The sequence below is a fragment of the Watersipora subatra genome, chromosome 2 (assembly GCF_963576615.1).
Source record: "Watersipora subatra chromosome 2, tzWatSuba1.1, whole genome shotgun sequence".
Classification (NCBI taxonomy): domain Eukaryota; kingdom Metazoa; phylum Bryozoa; class Gymnolaemata; order Cheilostomatida; family Watersiporidae; genus Watersipora; species Watersipora subatra.
The window spans coordinates 72377628-72398125 of record NC_088709.1 but is presented as its reverse complement, the minus strand read 5'-3'; the positions used below and the strand labels follow the sequence as shown (position 1 = coordinate 72398125).

Genomic DNA, 20498 nt, shown 5'->3' with positions numbered 1-20498 from the left:
ATAAACTTCATTTTCACTAAACAATAAATTCAACTTTCCTAATAAACTGACATGTTGTATGCAAACCTTATGCATTAATAGCTCTTCTAGTTAAACTTGACATCTATCCAATGAAGTTATGTTCTCTTATCTTTAGATGACTATGTTCTTACCAAGAAGACAGGAAGTTCAAACAATCAAACAGACTCGATAGCTTTCGTTTATATAAGGGTTAACAATCAAGAGTTTGGTGCAGATGAGACTCTTTCACTCATCTCCAACCTCCCTGTTTCTCTCTCTGTTCGTGTCTCAGCTCCAACCTGCAGCCAGGAAATACGGGTAAAGCTTAAATCGTGATATTTAACTTTAAGTAGCTTTTTTATTATAATAGCCATGAATTCTGTTTTCTTGTTGTAAGAACTTTTGGCTACAAGCCTCTTTCTACTGTGCTAAGTTAGTATTTGCTATTTTTATGAAAGGGTTTCTTTGCTTAATATTTCATGGCAGCAAAACCACTTTTTAAGGATATTAAAGCATACATAAAGGGTTAGTGAATGCTGCAATTTATTAATTATGAAAGAATGTTTAGTAAACATTACTCTTGAATATGTGTCTCCTGTTTAATCTAAACATCGTCATTCAATTTAGGCAGTTACTGAAAAGTAAAATCACTTTGTGTAAGCAGTCTACCTCTGCTGATACTACATGTAAACATTTGCAGCCTCTCTTTTACCTAAGCTTCTTTTTTTAACTATTACACACAACTTGTCAAAATCATTCTAAATAATTTCCATAGTTAATGAAGAACAAAAATTAAGTTTTATACTAGTAGGCCTATAATTGTCAATATAAACAGCTAACTGTTTGAAAATAATAAAATTTTACAGCTAATTTTTTGCTCCAAATAAACTTTTTACTCAAATTATTGTTGTTACAAAATATGTAAAGTATGTTAAAGCTGTGCGCATGCCTCAGTAGCAAAAGTATTTGTTATCTTAAATCAAATTTAACTAACATTTTCTCATTTTAGCTAACGTTCTCTGCAGATTACAGTCTTAACTCAGATTAAAGTAAATTATTAGAAGTTAGAGAAGTATTCAAGTTATAAGTGGTCTAAATAAACTTATATAGGTCAATATTTATAGTTGTTGATGGGTCGAGGCGTTGTATGTTAGACAACAATTGATCTCCATTGACAGGTGCTAATTGATAGCGCAGATGTAACATCAGAGTTCATCAGAACTACGGAGGTCAGCGGATCTAGTTGCATAATAACATTTACCAGAGAGAACTACATCGGAGATGGTGACCAAACTATACAGACAATTGCGGTCACAGGCAATGGCAATGTAAGTGACATCTTAGCCCTTCCTCATTAAAGTGCTGAATCCTTTTTATGCTAGAAAAGTTCCTTAAATTTTCATTGAGTTACTGTCAAGACGACTGCGCTGACTACGTAATCGAATGCCTACTTTTTGGAGCTGTAGGGTATGAAACTGCAAATAATGAAACAGTAGAATGTTTTTGTGCGCCATGTTAGTTTTCAATAATCTCTAAATTAAATCATCAACTGAAACTGGTGCTGAGGTTTAAGCAGCTTTCAATTGATGCCGTAGCCATGAACCACTTTTTTATGTTTTTTTTTCTTTAATAACCCTTAGCTTTTTTTAAACAGTCTGTTGAAGATTTTTAGTAACAGTGTTGGCTATCTTGGACAGTTTTCAGTGTGTGATCCTTGCATTTTGTTGAATAAGTTTAAACTGTTAATCAATGTATGAACATATATGTGAAGTTAGTGGGTAGAGTCTATCCATAGATTTTGCATATTTTTGTGCCTGTTCTAACAAGTGGTTATAAGAAATTGGCAATGTAAAGTGGGAAAGCTTTTGCAATAACAGTAAAAAATATACTTAGTTATTTGAGTCATTCAGTGCCATTTTTAGTCAAGACATTATTGTCTGTAATACTTTGAGACAATAAGACAATATTTGAATCTGAAAGCGGCGATTGCGAGTGACAGCTATTTATTACGTCTAAGAGTTTTAAACCGTTTAAACAGATTTATGTAAATCAAAGAAAAAGAAGTTGTTGATCTGATCTGAGTTGTTGTCAGCAATTGTCTGATGCAGGTCATATTCTCTGTTACAGATAATTCTTTCGGAAAACAGCATACAAGTACAAAATGTTCTTCCTGCAACCACTACTACTCCACCTCCTCTAAATGATAAAACAGGTACTTGATTGTTTTTTCCTTAGTAATGCCAGTGTGCCACTGTCTCATCTTGTCATGTGTAATTGCTTATTTACATCACTCACCGCTTCAAGTTTTCATAAATATCTTATATGAGTTTATAGGAAGGCTGGAAAAAAGACAAAGTTACTGCGGTCTCTGATGGCATGGGATTATATCCATTTTCATGCAGCCTTCTGATTAATATTTTTATTCGAATGATGCTTAGTAGGCTACAAGCAGTAAACTAAGGAACATAACTTATGGCTAAAAATCTGAAGAAAAGTATGCATAAGCAATATTAACCTGGATGTATTCTATTATAAGTTAAATTAAAGTGAGCTTACAATGTTGGTTGAAGGGAAGCAATAAAAACCATGATGTGTGTGTCAGCAATATAAAATTGTTTTAGCTGAAAAAGATGAAAAATCTGAAGCTATTAACTTTAAAAATAATGTCTGAGTGAATTTATTCTAAATTAAAAATTGCCTCCTCCGTTGAATACAGTAGAATAGATAAATGACTGAGTAAGAGATAAAGAGGGGGCAACCCTAGGACACACCTGTGATTTGCCACAAGATCAACATTTCAAGATGGTTGATAAATTGATCAAAATTTTTTTCAACACTGCCAAAATGACAAAAAACACTAATATAGTTGTATAGTTTTGGTTTCCTTGAAGGTTTACCATTGCTTTGCTTGTATTTTTATTTGGACTAGCCTAAGTGTTAAACTGTGGTAATCTTTCCAGGTAATTTACTTTCAATTCCAAGTGTTAGGGATATTTTCTACCGTTAAAATTTCTACCTGTTTATTTTTTACTCACTGTTTATTAAATTTGGTTTGCATAGGTTCTTGCAGTGATAGAAATGGAGGTTGCCACCATACCTGTGTTACTGACAGTCCTTCCTCATTCCATTGTGAATGTGCTTCAGGCTTTGCCCTGCAAGCTGATGAACGAATATGCTTAGGTGGGTATTTTTTGTTTTACAAAATGATTAACTTATGAAAACTAAAAATAAAAGTATAGAAGTTTTTATCAAAGTGATCTTAAAAATTAGCTGTTTCTTTATAATTCTAAAATATACATGTATTTTCTTCTGTTTTTTTGTATTTGGACTATTATTACAATGCTTAGATACCCTGTCTGAATTCAAGCTCTTACCTGCTCTCATATCATCTAACTAGCAATGAGAACACTTCTTTCGAAAGTCAATAATTTTTTTAATTAGTTCTTGCGTTTTTTACCACTTTTACTAGCACATGTCTAACTCTTCACAGATATCAACGAGTGTCTCACAAACAATGGTGGATGTGATTATATATGCCAAAATACTAAAGGATCTTTTACCTGCGGCTGTGAACCTGGACTAAGATTGTCAGCTAACTCAAGAAGCTGTATTGGTGAGTATTGGCAGACTTTTGCAAGCTAATCGGTAAAAAATATGTACATAAAATATAAATACTTGTTTGTATAATTAATCATTTGGGCTTTAATACATTTGCCTTGGTGTTTCTCTTAGCTCAGTGTTTCTATTGACTTAGTTTTTGTATTGGCTCAGTGTTCCAATGTAATTCATAATTTTTCATTGCAGAAATGAGGCAAAAATATTTTCTTGAAGTTACCTTAAAATTTTATCTGTGTGTATCACTCTTACTTATATTTTATGACAGATGAGAATGAGTGCGACCGCAATCCTTGTCTTTCCACGGAAAGGTGTATCAACACATTCGGAAGCTATACTTGTCTGCAAGTTTGCGAGTGCCCAACCTCTGGAATATAAGAAGTAAGATTTCTAAGTTAAACATCAGCATTTAGTTAAGCGTTTAGTATAAAGTTAGTGCTTATTAATTTGCATCTGCATTCGGAGTTTAATTTTTAAGCTGATCTCTTGTTAATACTAAGATTCATTATTAGCTCACTGTACAAAGTCATTAAGATACCAATAGATTAATAGATATCTACCAGCTAATGGATTTGTTTTTCTTCTTTACAAGCATCATACTTATACTCACTCCAACCAACTAGAGTCACAAGTGAATACAGGTCTGAATCACTCGTCTATGCCAGTTTTTAACATTCAACTGGTCTTTTCTGGTTTACCATTAAGTTACGCTTATGTACTAGTACCCTAATAATAGATGTTTCCTTTCATAATTGTGTTGATAAGCTCTTTAAATAATTTTGAAAGTCCAGTTTCAAATTAGCTTGATATGAGTTATTTTCATAAACTCATGACAAGGAACCTTTGTTAGCTACAAAGAACATTGATTGTACAATGCGTAAACTCAAGTGTTGGTAGACAGATCCAGATAGAGATAATCTATTCATTTATCTTTGTGACACCTATTTATTTATTTTTTACAACTTCTTGTTTGTAAAAACTAAAACAAACAGTTATTAAATAAAATATTTTGTTTGTGGTAATTTGCTAATAACACTAACAGCAATAGACTTGTTACTATATAAGATATTTTACTATTTACACTCATCATTAATTGCTAGAGTTTTTAGCTGATCTTTAACTTCTTTGCTGCCAGAGAAGCCTAATAGCTCCACATCTACTAAATTACTAACAAAATATTCATATTAGCCTAACTTTAGCACTGGCTCTACTTGAAGTCTGTATGCCAGTGCCAAAAAACTTACCGCTGAACATAACCAACTGTCTGAAAGGCTTACAATTTTTGTATTGACCTCATTGCAGAAATGCCAATATTGTTCATATTTGTTCTATTATTAGTAGCATTTGTATTTTAGGGTGAAAAGATCCGGAGCAGCACCAAAATAATGGCGACAGAATAAGCGCAATGTCTTTTAGTGTGAAAAGGCATTAGATGATTTAGCACTTTTGGTGCACTTTGGCGATTGAGTGTTCTTGACTTTCTCTTTTGCAAAGTAATATATAATTAAGATTATATAACATATATGTTATTCTTGCTTCTCAATCACTTTATAGATTTTGTTTTGATACCCAGGATTCTTTGCTATTATTTGATTGATATTATGAGAATAAATACAGTTTAACAATTGTACTCATCTCGTTGTTATTTATAGGTTAGACTCACAGCTGTAGCAGAGGCCACAAAACTAGTAAATATTTAGTACTTACATGTATTTCTGAAATTAGACTGAAATGTGACCTTCATAAAAGCTGATGATCCTTTTGTATTAAGTATTCAAACAGCAAATAGATTTCTATCTTAAATCCTTTACAGTATTTGTAGGAGAATTACAGTAGGTTTTTGTGCTAATTAATGCACGTGATGGTGTCGAATTTATTTCAGATCTAATATTGCAAGCACGTATACTTGCAGTAGTGTAAAGCAATCATGAAAATACGTTTGCATCTTTTACATTTGCTTTAGTTAAATATAATGGTGCATACACAGCCAGCTTATACTCGTATATGGTCATACATATCCTGGCAATATGGGTGGCAGCTATCCCTCGTAGACCGAGAATGATGTTTGCTTACCTTGCTGCCCCAAAGTGCATTGTCAACAGCTCATTCTAAAGATCGTTGTAAATGGTTAATGGCTATGATAATTGACAGCCCACAGTAAAAAGGCCAGTTTATTAAATGCCAAAAATACTTTATTAAATTCATTAGATACGCCACCTTAGCTTCACCTTGTTTTTAAGTACAAGTCAAACACCAAGAAACAAGAATTGGTGAAAAACTCTGAGGCTGTGTTAGATGAAAGTCAACATTCATAAAACTTCTAACTCTATGTAAAACTCTATGTAAAACTCTATGTAAAACATACAATGACTTGTTATAAACACCTTTTTGAAGCTGAACTTGCACATAACTTTAGTAGATTTTATCAGAAAGTATCAGTATTTTTCTGTCATTTACAATTGTTTTTGATGTTTGAGGCGGTCTGACTGTCAGGGAAGTTCTAGATTAAAATTGATAAAACTTGATTTAAATCAAGTTACTCATATCAAGTGAAAGTTCAATTACGCTGTCTATAGTTGCAAATATATCAACAGAATAGAGAAGTGTAACGCTACAACTTGAATGAATATCCGATATCAACTATAGCAATGACAGCAACTAGTGATGTCACTTTGCACTTATTTTTCTTTCGAATGTTTTAATCAGAATCAAGTTTTGTAGATTTTAATCTTGAAACATCCAGACGATCAATATACCACAAACATCAAAAACAATTCCAAATGATAGATATATATTGATACCAACTATCGCAACCATAACAACTAGTGATGTCATTTTGCCTATCGTTCTCTTCAGAGCTTCTTCTTAAATCATGATCAAGTTTTATTAATTTTAATTTGAAAGCATTTTGGCCATCAAATTACTTCAAACATAAAAAACAATTACGAACAATAGAAAACTACTGATACTTTCTGCTAAAACCTACAAAAATGTTTTGCAAGTTCTCCTTTAACTGCTACAAAAAGAAAAGCCTAGATTTTCTATCATTCAAGCTGCAAGTCTGACTCTTAGCTTATGAATACGAATATATGTCCATGAATACTCGTTCTGCTCTCTATTTTCATCTACTAATATATTGCAAGGCTTAACTGTGGGTGAATGCTAAAAGAATCTCAAAGCTAAGTGAATGAAAATGATCGCTACGTCTTGAAATACAAGATTCAAAGGTTGTGGGTCTTTAGCTCAACACCTTTAAATATAAACTGAAGATTACAATGTTTTTTGAGTATTGTGCTGCTCTCTGAAAGTGATTTCATAGAGTGGTAAACTAGTAAAGAAGTAGACAATATTAATTCTATGCTATGTCATAGAGACCAAGTATATAAACTTATCAGTGCACGAACTTGTCATCAACCAACATTTTCGGTTTTTCTCAAATCATTTTATTACATTGTCAAAAATATGCAAAAACTAACAAATCTAAAATTGTTAAGGTGCCTTAAAAATCCTTGCAAAAAGAGACAACTCTATACAAAAAGAGATAACTCTATGCAAAAAGAGACAACTCTATACAAAAAGAGATAACTCTATGCAAAAAGAGACAACTCTATACAAAAAGAGACAACTCTATACAAAAAGAGATAACTCTATGCAAAAAGAGACAACTCTATACAAAAAGAGACAACTCTATACAAAAAGAGATAACTCTATGCAAAAAGAGACAACTCTATACAAAAAGAGACAACTCTATACAAAAAGAGACAACTCTATACAAAAAGAGATAACTCTATGCAAAAAGAGACAACTCTATACAATTGACTTGAACCTCAGCTTCATGAGCCTTGATAAAATCTAAAAAAAGCTGCAGTGTACCATGAGCTTTCCGTTGCTTATTGCACTGTTCAGAGCTGTTTACCAGAAAATAAAATCAAAACAGGATAGTTTTACATTTTATTTAATACCATGTTTTTGCTTACATCTCACAGCCTCGTTTTTCAAGCGGTATAGTCTGAAATAGCTTTTGAGCGTTTTATGGAGCTGAAAAATTTGGAAATTATTGTACATTGCAATCTTTGTTTGCTTTAATTCTATGCAATAAAAGTGTTTCAATGCTGACAGCTTATTTAGGCATAAGCATTTTATGTTGCTAATTTCCTTACCAGAGTTGAATTTTGAAAAATAATCTATTATAAAATTTTTATGTGGTATTTGTAAGAATTGAAAACTTTTTATTGATAAAAATAGAGTCAAAAAGATAGTATGGTCAAATAAACTTCAAAGTATGTACCTCAACAAAAATTATAAGTTTTCTATTCATGCACTATTGTTACAATCTGTCATTTTTTTAGTAACGTATAAAGAATCTTCTTTTAAAAATCTTTGCAGATTAACGTAAGAACATTATACTTACATTATTCTATACAGTATATTAAATTGTTTTTTTTAAGTCGGCGCGTGTTGTTAGTTTACTTATATGTTGTTCTAAACCATGCAATGCCATAGGAGCAATAAATGGAAGTATCTCATAGGCTTTCCAGTTTGTGATTGCGTTAAAGTTTGTGGCATAACTAAACACTTTAGAAAATCTCATATTGGGCAAAAGTGCTTTAAATTCTGTCAAAAAGATTATGTGTATAAATGATGTGTTCAGTCATGCTATCAAATCTTTATATTTTGCGTCACGCACTCCATTAAAGATTGTAGGTGATTACAGGCTTCTACGGGTGTTAGTTAATATGGTGATGCTATGCTTGCGTGAACGCATGAGATATTCTGAGTCATAAAGGCGACTAATAATCTACATGTAAGCGTGTCATGCTTGATATGCAGAAAGCCCTATATCTACTCCAGAGCTTGATTGATACGCCTGAGGTCTCACGAGAGTTGGCAACATCACTGATAGTTTTATTGCAATGTTATCATTGACATCTAATGCTGTGGAGTTTGTGCAAGATACTCACTTAAAAGTAAAATGTGTTGACATCTAGAAAAGGGTAACTTTAGATCACAAAATTATTTATGCTTCAAAAATATTTATTAATTCGAGTAAAATATATGATTCAACTCTATCACTTTGATCAATTCAGTATTGTTAAAAAGTCGCTAAAAATAATAGCTTTATAACAAGAGTTTGCTCAAAACTTATGATTATTACATTTTTTCGTTTTGCTTCAGTTTTGCTGATAGTATTTCTTTACCAAGCCATTTATCTAGCACTGCTATTAGCAAAGTACAGTTGGCCACTCATCGAAAGCTTGACAGTCAGTATCTACAATGCCTATGATGTCAGACAAAAGTAGTTGAAACTAATAAGAAGAGATGAAAATTAAAATATAGATTGTGCAACTGATAGATCACCAAATGCCCTACTTGTAAAACTGTCACCCCGCAAATCAATTTTAGATTAACATGAACAATAAAATGAGTTCTAATAAAAAATTCCGATGAATGACTTTTAGCAGATTAACGATTATGCCAATTACAGCACGCTGGGGTCCTGGCTTTTTGGTGCTTTTCCAGATGGCTAATGCTCAAATGATTTGCGTGTCTCCTAGCAACGGAAAAGGAAGCATCCACGGTCCACTAATTCAACATTAGTCATTATTAGTAATATGTGCTTCTACTCTTAGGCGCTATTGGTGTCAGTAATAGACATATATGAGACTTATACATTCATAATCTGTAAGTGTAGAACTACAGGTTTTTAAAAAGTAGACTGTGCTACAAAAGAACAACTTAAAATGTTGTAAGAAAGAGAAAAGCATAAAAGGAACTTGTGTATCTTTCTGTAAGAGTACTGCCTAAACAATAGCTACTGCCATTTACATAAAGTAAAAGTAGCTAGTAGTGTTTTTGACAATCACTCATGACAAAAATGAGGCTCAGGTCACAAGGGTTTGTTTACTATTAATCTTGGTATGTCCTTTCATAACCTCACTAGGTGTTGATGCCATAGTAACGCACCCGCTCAATGCACTGAATAGTTAACTCATGTCATTCTGTTAAGTGTTTCAAGAATACAAGCGTTGTTTATTTAAATAAACTAAGATTTATTTTAAAAACAGCATATTATGCAATTTTACTGCTGTGGGTATTTTAGCGACAAGAAAAGTTATCAGTTTTGAAAAGCTTTCATTGCATAAAAATAAGAGAGAAAAAGTTTTACAACAAAGTTTTGAGCCTACACTCACAAAAATCACAAATTAAGCCATAAGCTATTTCAAACTACCTGCATTGTTTGATATGCAGAAATGTGAAATACAATGAAGAGCTCAAGGTTTATTGAAATGTAGCTGAGCACTCATGTTGAATAAGGAGCTGTCTATTTTGAAGGTTTTCTTTATACCAATGTCTTTTTTCCTGCAATATTTAAATTAAAATAGGTTGAATTATTAAACATCTACCCGTGTATGAAGACCTGAATCAAGTCAATTACTGAACCTTAACTGCTCAACATGACATGCTGCATCACAACTGAGAACTATCAGATATTAAATTTTCTGTTAAAATTAAACAACTTTTATGAGTTCTTTTATATGTTAAACCATTATGTGAACATAGCTACTAAATTTATTTTCTTTTTATATGAAAATGAAAGTAAATTTTAAAACAAAGATAAGAAGACTATGAAAAACATGAGCAAATATATTTTAGAGTTCATGCGCTTCCACACTTCATGCGCTTGTCAAAGCTCTTTTGGCAGATTAATAAAGATAATTACTTGTTATTTGATTAAGTTCCTTTGAGGTGAAAGCATCAAACTGATGTTGGGCAGGAAAAGTATGAAAATCGCATGTTCTCAAAGGCTGAAACTGATATTATATAAATAACTGTCTTTTTGTAATATTATAACCTAGAATGTAGAGTGTTGTTAATTAATTAGTTCAGTGGCTGTAAATCAGCACAGAGGAAACATATACAAGTAGAGATTGTTTTCTTTTGGTTCTGATAGTTTTCACTTTGCTTTTCACGAAAGCAAGTCTTATGGATTGTTGTATCCTATAACCTCTACCATGGGCAGGTATAACTTCTACAGACTGTATGTGCCATAGTCATAGCCAGCTTTGTCCTTTATAAGGCTTTAAATTGAGGAGTTATGGTAAACTGTTCTAACTAGAGTAATAGTTTCTTTCATAGCTGATTTCACACTGTATATATAAAAATGGATTAGCTAAATTTGGCTGGTAGAATAAAAACATTATATTATTATGACGCGCTAAGCGTCATTTCAAGGTTGCAAAACCTGAAGCACATCATTAATCAAATGAAGCGTTTATCATACACCTAACTGAGCAGACGTCTTTTGACAGTTTGATATTACTCACGCGAGACTTATCAACGGCTGAAGTTCAGTACTCGTAAGTACATGCATCATACCCTTCCTTTATCTAACTTTATTTTGTTCGTTTGCTAAAAGATGAGGTTTTCTCCTTGTTAAGTTATTAGAATGGTCAGAACAATACCTAAACAATCATTAAACCTAAAAGTATGGTAACAGGCTGTTTTATTTTGACTCTCTATCATGAGTACTACTATCTCTACTTTTAGACATGTAATATAATTGGAAAAAGTTTTATAGCCAATTTGTTATGAGAGTTCTTTGTCTTGGGTGTTACTCTAAAACAGGATGTCCTCTTTCTGTTGGCACTATTGAGAAAGTTTCTTTCTAGTCAATATGTTTCTGTACGTTTCAGTGGTGACTCGGAGATGCTCAATTTTGGTACCACTAATTCTGAGTTTTTTAGATTTGTCTAAAGTTTTTAGCCTTTAGAAAAGTTCAATTTTTCAGTTGTTGTAGCAAGTTTTCGAGATATAGTTCAACAGCTGAAACCTTTAAAGGAGTAAATAAGTGTTCACACTCATATTATAAAGCGTTCAACATTCTAAAATGTTAAATCATTTGATCTATAGAGTATTTTAGGTATTAAGAGTTTTGTAAATTATTGAACACTGGTAAATCAAGTGCAATCACCTGAGAGAAGCGAGTGTATGTACATTTTTATTGGCGTTATTATTTATAGAAAAACTGATATTTTCATTACATGCCAAAACAGGCAAAAAAATTAAAAGACGAAAATCAGGAATCTTTGAGTGAGTTAAGCAGGCGTGATTTAAAAGCTGGTAATCCAATATCGTGATAGTGAATTGAAGGTGGTAGTAATAAAAGTTTTATCAACTGAAACATAAGATGACAGATGTAGTGCTTTGCTGTCACAAACAGAAAACAACTTTTGTTTTATGTGTAAAAGGACAAATATAAATATTCTAGACAAGTTTCTGCAAGGGTTCAAAGCCAGTAACACAAATGCGGAAATAAACGAATTTGGAATAAGGCAATATGTACAAAAATTTGGTAATGTGATAGGAAGAAGTGTGGTGAGCTGGAATACGTGATCGGCAGTACACAACTATAGATTTCTGTAAGAGAAAAATCCTTACCTGCTCTCAGTATAGTAAGATGAAAAAGTACATATATGTGGCTAGAGCTAGAAGTAAAGCTAGTGTAAACCTTGCTATTCCAAAAACCTTTTTTACAAGCTCTGAGCAGCTGCCGTCAGTGATTTAGTTGCTCTCGTGAGACATTATTAGTGTCTTCACAGTTCTTAGTACAGTTTTTGTTTCATCGCCATCTCCATCTCTCCCTCCCTCTTAAAACTTATGTTAGCTTTTCAAAAAACAACTTTTTAACATTTAAAGAAATTGAGATATTGTTGTGGAAAAACTGCAAAAATTTCTAAGTTTGCAGGTTTTAACTAAAACAACCAAAGTGTCTAGCATAGTTCATATGAGTATATGGGGAACTCATCAATTGGCATGATTTCAGCTTTCTCCTGTCCTCTTGTTGTATGAGTATAACCGCTACAATTAGAATTATGATTTGGATTGCAGGACAGGACAACTTCCCAAAACAAAGTTGCCTTGCCTTCAGTTGTCCTCAAGGAACCAGAATTAGCCTTTCAAAGTCATTTCGTTGTGAACTTCTAGGCACAAATTACTTTGGCCAACTCAGCCAAGCTTCAGAACAAAAAGCTTTGATTTTGGAAAATGAGTACAAACAGCTCTCAATCTCTTTTTCTCATTTTGCTAAAAATATTGAGGTTCCCAGCAATATGAAACCTAAAGTTTTTTCAGATAAAAATAAGACAATTTTTTCTAACTGAACAAAAAGCTTTACTTTGCTGCGCACTAGAACTACGCAGTAGCATGTTCACAAAAGAACTTTATGTTATGGCAGTTTACTTCTGCTCTGCTAGCATATAAAGTGAAAAGGTCTATTTATTGTATCTTTCTTATGGTTTCTTAAACAGAATACTTTGGTTGTAAGCTTTAGTACAATGTTCTAAATTCTGCATACCAAAATGCTTCATTTAGCTCCACAGAATGTATACATTTGATCTTGTAGCTTAATAAGTTGGCTGGTGTGTTTTCACTAGTACCAATTGATGGAGCGGACGTGTTGGCATTTCCTTAATAAGTTCAAATCTATCAAGGGTTTTTGCCATTTCCGATCTTTTTTCCAAATGTAATGAGGCAGGTTGATCTCAAGCAAGATTTGCTTATCATCTTAAAGCTTACTAGGTTCCAGTTCTATGTACAACCTTATTGTCAGGGTTGTTACTGACCACTAGTCTTAAGTTTCTTTATATATCAGGTTGAGTTTCTCAGTATTTGACACAAAAGGAATTTTTTCCTGTGTTTAATCATATTTAGACTGATAGACACCATAACAGTGAGACATTTTAATTTTATATATTATCTAAAGCTGTATTTTAGTCAAAAAAACAACCATATTTGTTTGGAAAATTCATGAGCTGCAATATGGCTTTGAATGAACAGCTCATAACTAGAGCAGTTTCTATTGCAGATGATTAACGGAATGTTGGTTGAGTTGCTGGTCTTATTCATCATTGGAATTTGTAATTGTCAACTAACCTACATTGACTGGCTCAACCTGCTAGATGATCAAGTTCTGGCTGCTCCATTGGGCAGGTTGTAGCAGTTGCGAATACCGCTAGACATTGAAGTCATTACTGATGCTGACAGCGAGCAATGTGTTGCTGACAAGGGGCCATACTGTCTCAGTGGAACAAACTTGAGTTCTACATGTTTGGAGGAACAAATATGCTCAGAAGTAACATGCACTAACCCAACTGCTGAAGCTTCCACAATCGCTTACATACCAGCTGAGCAGTTTTTCATCGAGACAGATTCTGGCTTTGAGCCTGTTTAAACACTGCCAGAATGTGGTCTATCAATAGAGTTATCTTCTCTTTTATTTGGAAGTCGTAGGGAAAGCACAAATGACTCTCTGTGTAATATTTCTAGCATACAACCGTCAGTTGTCCTGGATATACAGAATGGTGCTATGGTCTCATTCAGCATTGAACCGCTTGCCGAACTGTGAGTAGATTTTTTTCAATCAGCATTTGGTTAACTTTGAAAACCCTGTTAAGCAAATTTGAAGTTCAGTAAACATTATCTAAAATGGGCAACAATTTTAATTGAGGCTAAATCTTCAAGACGTTTCAGGCAAATATTTTTTAAGTTCTATACAAATCATTGTTGGAAATTTTCAGTTTTAGCTTGAGCTAGTCTCAGTTTGAGGTAAATAAAATGACCTTTCAACTTGATGTTCGACATCAATAAAATCAATAAAAGAGTCAAACGGCAGAATGGCTAAAAGTTTGACACCCAAATTTGGCTCAAAGAATTATTTTTTACACAATCGTTATAAGTAAAATCTAGTGCTGCTAGTGACCCTTTCCAGGCTACCACAACCATTACCAACTGAACAGTCGCCATCTTAAACACTGTCAAGAGAATTCTTAATCTCTAAGAGACTCATTCCCTTTGGGCACTTTAGTTTTAGCTAGTCTTAAATGACAACCCAACAGCAATAAACAACTATAATGCTTTCATCTCTACAAACACCACTAATGACACATAAATTAGATAAAGCTAATATATAGCTCAAATTCTGAACCGGAAACTCCCAAATGTTTCAATTTTTGTGTTGAAGCAAATCAAATAGGAGAGTTCAAGGTTCAGGGTTCATTGAGATATTAATCAGAGTATCATTTTTTTAATTCAAGACAGAGATTAACTCTTCAGGATAAAGTTGAATTCAATAGATTTTCTAAAGACAATTCTCAAGCCAACAGCCATCTAGACTTTCATTTATATAAATGCTGGTAGTTGAAGCAAAGTTCAGTTGTGTTATTTTAATTTGAGTAAAGTTTGAAGTTGGGATGGCAATACAAAAATAGTTGCAATATTTTCTTTTTTGTGTGAAGACTCTGAAAAAATTGTTTTTTTGCTTTTTCGATAAACTTTGCTCCTACATTAACAAATTTTGACAAGTGATAAACTGACAACCATTTCCTTCCAACAAACAATTTCTTCCAGCAACGTAATCTTAATAAAATTTTATTCCAGAAATGCAGTCGTAATGCCGGTAAAGGCCATTTCACAAAAACCAAACAACAGTGGTTCCTGATTGGTTGCTTGTTAAATACTGGTATGCGTCACAAATATCTATCATTAATATAACTAATTGACATCATGCTCTCTTGCACAATAAAGCCCAATGTAGCCAAAATTTCTAAAAATAGATTTGTAATTAGCTAATTAATTATAATTTAACCATAGGTTGATGTACTCGTCATACAAATTATATCGAGTTCCTTATTTAGACACACAAGTTGGAAAGCATTGCAATCAAAGCCTAGGTTAAGCACTATTGGCCAATTGCTTTAATCTTTTCTATAATAAGATTCGTGTGTGCCTGTTTGTCCATCTGTCTGTCCAAAGCCATGCACAGGAAAAATCGTTATAAAAAATTGTGCTGGAACCAAACACGAATGTTCAGGTTCCCAGCCATGCTCCCTATTATGTGCACCACGGAGCCAAGTCTGAGAATAATTGAGCCATTACTCATGATGATCTCTCACAGAGCACGAGTCAGCAAGCGCACTAGTTTTTGCTAAATATGATGACAAATGATTTCTATAATTTCAGGATGTCTAAGTATTTTTGGTAGAATTTGAAGGTTTTAATTATTCTCAACAGAAGTAAACCAAATAGCAAAATCCACTTTAAAAAGATACATGTAGTTCCTAAAAATGTTTACCAAACCGAACTTGCTCAGGTGTGTCTTTTCAGTATGTCTAGAACCTTTTATGTGTATCATTCCAGTGAGTCTAGGACTCGTTCAGTTGTATCATTCGGTGATTCTGGTAACTTGTTTAGGTGTGACGTTTTAGTGAGTCTGGTAACTTGTTCAAGTGTGTTGCTTTAGTGAGTATGGTAACTTGTTTAGGTGTGTCGTTTCAGTGAGTCTGGTAACTTGTTTAGGTGTGTCGTTTCAGTGAGTCTGGTAACTTGTTTAGGTGTGTCATTTCAGTGAGTTTGGTAACTTGTTTATGTGTGTCGTTTCAGTGAGTTTTGGTAACTTGTTTATGTGTGTCGTTTCAGTGAGTTTGGTAACTTGTTTAGGTGTGTCGTTTCAGTGAGTCTGGTAACTTGTTCAAGTGTGTAGTTTCAGTGACTCTGGTAACTTGTTTAGGTGTGTCGTTTCAATGAGTCTAGTAACTTGTTTAGGTGTGTCGTTTCAATGAGTCTGGTAACTTGTTTAGGTGTGTCGTTTCAGTAAGCCAAGCAACATGGTCAGATATGTTTGAGCTATTTAATAAGACAACAAGTAGGGCATAACATCAATACAAAAAGTACCTTAACGTGGTAGCATACCTTTATTTGGAAGCTATGGCGCTGTATTTTTCATCCCTTCACCAAAGTGGCCTTTTATTAAAGGTGACATTCAAATAGAGAATGGTGCCCTATTTTTTGACTAGCTCATCAGAATTTTGGAATGATAAATTCCGAACAAAAACCAGGGGCAACAATGCCAACGTTGACTATATTTTGCACATTCCTTCAGGCAAAGCAACTTAATGTCGTCGGTCTCAGCAATTTTTCCCAAACCATTTTCCATATATGTCAGAGTATCAGACCAAGTTAAACAAGGAACTACCTGAGTAAAGAAATATTAGCCAAATACAGTTATTAAATATTTCAATAGAATTGCTTTCGAAGTTTCAAAGAAAAGACTGTAAGTCTTTGGATTTAGAAAATAGACTTTGATATGCCATAAGAATGAATGGTATTATGTTGAATGATGTTTGCCAATAGCGCTCTCATCATTCATCGAAACACTTTAGAGTTTTCAGGTCAGACTATAAACCACGTAATAGAGAATTCTGAAAACAGTGGATTGAATTCAGACCTTAGTAACTTTAAATCAGAGTGCAGTTCCGTCGATTGCAACAATCGATTTTTTAAAACTAAAACCATGGCAGCTACTAAAGCAACAACAAAATAATTAATTGTTGATGATGTTAGCGAGCCATTATTTTGTGGACACTTTTACTGACCACTTTTTATTATGGGCTCAGTAAGATCAAAGACTATCAAAGGGGCAGTCAAATCAAGGTGGCGGTCAATTAAAGGGTGACACTGTATCCTTTAACCCTTCTCCTGTAATTGTGTTCTATTAAAGTGGAGTTCAAAAAAGGTGGGGCTCAATTAGAGATTTTATGATAATTATCGAACAAAAGCACACCAGTTTGGTTAAACCAAGTTTCAATATGTAGGGCAGCTACCTGCAAAGCCATACAGCATCAGCCAATCATAACCAGTACATATTTTAATATTATGCCTATCTAAAATGCAATTCTAACCTCTATTATAAGTATTTTCCCATGACCAAACGTGAGCAGAGAGATTGTTTGGGAGATTTATGATAAATGCATATGTGCACACAACTCATGAAAATTATTCATCAACGGCCGTCGCAAACCCTTGTACCGAAATCTCATCAACAAATTTAATCATTTTTCAATGGAGTCGTTTAAGTATAACAACGATACAAAACACATATAAACCTATTTAAATATGTTACCAAGTCTTTAATATTTGTAGAAAAATTTCTAAACCTTTCCCATCTGATCGAATGAAAAATAATTAGACAGATTAATTCGGCCTGAAATCGTTATTAAAACTTGACAAGCCTTATTTTTATCAAAATTAAGACCGTCAAACAAAACGCCGAGTGAAAGAGTATAGAACCATTAAGTCATGCGCATTTCACAAAAAGATGTGCACATTTCACCAGTCTATGGTATCGCCTAATTGCCAAAGGTTTCTGTAATTAACGTAGAAGTACTGAAAAGTCATCGTTTCTTCTATTCCAATTTCAAAGTAACTGACATTTTGGACACTTATGATTACTTTGGTATTCTAACTGATGTCCAAAGCAGTAAAAGTGAAGGAAATTACGATGATATTTTTTCTAACGATTTTTATGAGATTATTACAATATTTAATTTTAAGAATAATTAATCGATTTTATAAGATTTAATTATAAGAATGCCTATTCGAATTCACAAGATCGAAGTATAAAGTGACCGATGATGGGCAATATGTTACTGTTATTATTTTTTCTAAATAGTTTTGTTAAATAGCTTTTCTAAAAATCTTTATAAATATCACAACTTCTTGATATTGTTAGCTATGACACTTTGAAATTTAAACAAAATTGTGCATTGGTTTTGTATTATTACTGTATTACTATATTAACAATATTGGTTATTCTAAAAATATCAGTGCACTTTATTTCTAATATTACATTTATCCTATTGCGGGGGAGAGATATAAACATATAATCTGTTCCTTTCATTATTGCTGTTTGTTGTACGTACATAATAACACCCACACCCAGTACATTACAGCTACCATTGCAGTTATCCTATTGCACTGCAGTGCCATTTGACTGCTAATATTGCAGTTTTCAACCATCAGTACCCTTTCTTTTTTTCCAATATCACTTTGGTCGTGGGCTGTATGACAGGGGAATTTCTAGTTAGTTATAACTAAAACTGGAAAGTTAACAAATACTTTAGCATCGCTAAGATGTATAAGATAAGCTTAAATAAAATTATATAAGCGTAGTAGATCAAAAACTATTACATTATTTCATAATTAATAGTTATAAGTTTTCTTTTAACATTTTACTATTTAGCAAAGAAACTTGCTACTGTCTAGTTGTGACCACAACATCTTTGCAGCAAAATCTTTGAAAGTTTTTCTATGCTGAAGTTTCAGTTGTGTAAACAATGCAAGACTATCAAATAAAACATTTGTTATTGCTACTTGAGTCTTTTTATTTTAGTGCCACATTTTTAACCATATCAGTGCGAACTGACCTTAGAGTTGAACTTTTGTCTACGAACCTTTCTTTAAAGAACGGCGGCATCGAAAATGTGACTAGCGCCTCCCCAGTACCCACACACACTTATCGACATCTAGAAGTTGGATCTTTTACAATTGTCGTAAGCTTGTTGCCAGTATTATCATTTGTAGATGTAAGATGTATTTGTATTCAACAAAGTACATGTATTAGTAATAACAAAGAAAAAACTATTCACTTTTAGTTTAATCATTTCTTTTTTTTTTTGTATTTTTTTTTTCTCTGTCTCTCAACGCAACTGTTTACATTTAATTTGTTTAGTTTGTTGTTTTTCAAGTTTTATGCTCGTGACAACCAGTTTGATGTAGAACGTGATGATCAAAAAACTTCAAAAGTTTGTATATAAGCTGAATGTAACTAGAAAATATTTTCCTTTTAACAAATTTTTGTTAATATTTATGTTACATTTGAACCATCTTATGGTCTGTGGTAAAGTTTGTAATACTCTTTGCTCAGAGTGTTGATAAATGAAAAATAAAATTACTTTGAGTAGGCTGTTCAGCAAACAGTCCTATGGGCATATGTCATATGTATTAAGATTTAATTGATAAAAAATACAAAATTAGAGCTAAAATAATCAAAAATAGTGATTTCGTCGTGTAAGAACAGTCTTACCCTCAAAAATAATTTACTAGCTATTAGGCAGTCTGTACTTTTTACAGAAAATCAATAAAAGCTGGTTGTGATGTTGTCCTTCCCAGCTAGTAGAATTAGTAACTATCAACTCACATGCCTTAAATATTTTAACTGATCTCATGGCTAATGGTTGGCAGTTTATCAGGCAGTTTTAAGAAGCCTCTAATCTCTCTAAAAATTAAATTGCTGCCAAGACTGACTTAACTTGTTAAGTTTTTTTAATTTCACAAATGTAAATAAAAATTGAAAATGCAAATAAACAATGCAACATAATTTTCAGTGCCAAAATCATGCATGATGAACAAATAACAATATTCCTCAAATATCCTAAACCTTTTTAAAATCCTTTCTTAGTCATTCAACTTGGAAAACATTGCAATCAGAGCTTAAGTTATGCAAGCATACAAAAGTCTAAGTTATGCAAATTCAACCTGAAATTACGTCAAATAAATTTATCTGTGAGATGCTTTGTAATGCACAGTTCATGAGAACACAACTTTCAGGGACTGTAGCAAATAGACCGCCTTCAAAATCTATTGTGAACAGTTCTCTTTTGGATTTTGCAAATTTGAATAGTTACCTAAATTATTTAATGAAATCTATATTACATTGTTGTGGTTGGCTGTGACATAAATGAAACAAAGCAAGAATCACAGAAAATGAAAGCCTTATTTTATTTCCTTATCATATACTGCGGCTTTTTGCAGGGTACACCTCTTGGTTACTCAAGATTTTCTCAAGGAGAAATTGCCATGACAGTGATACAAAATGATCAACTCTCACAAATGATTGTTGGCTTTGGAAGCAGTTCATTTCAAGGAACTTTCTCTGACATCAAAGTGTATAATGCATCAGCTACCACAACGTATCATTGTATAGCAAACACATACATTACAAATCTGCTTGTATTAGAGAGTACTGCATTTTTAATATAAATATGGAT

General features: G+C 32.9%; 1 protein-coding gene across 3 annotated transcripts in view; it reads left to right on the top strand.

Annotated features, from left to right (window-relative positions):
• The window catches only part of LOC137386838 (uncharacterized), a 36173-nt gene extending 30928 nt beyond the window's left edge, over positions 1 to 5245 (top strand). For all 3 annotated transcript variants that reach the window (XM_068073003.1, XM_068073004.1, XM_068073002.1), the window contains 7 exons: positions 137 to 318; positions 1179 to 1328; positions 2128 to 2212; positions 3061 to 3180; positions 3491 to 3613; positions 3884 to 3996; positions 4971 to 5245. In XM_068073003.1, the coding sequence (XP_067929104.1) occupies positions 137 to 318; positions 1179 to 1328; positions 2128 to 2212; positions 3061 to 3180; positions 3491 to 3613; positions 3884 to 3993 (770 nt within the window). In that variant the 3' untranslated portion in view covers positions 3994 to 3996; positions 4971 to 5245. The remainder of the gene's footprint in view (positions 1 to 136; positions 319 to 1178; positions 1329 to 2127; positions 2213 to 3060; positions 3181 to 3490; positions 3614 to 3883; positions 3997 to 4970) is intronic.
• The last annotated feature ends 15253 nt before the right edge of the window (positions 5246 to 20498 follow it).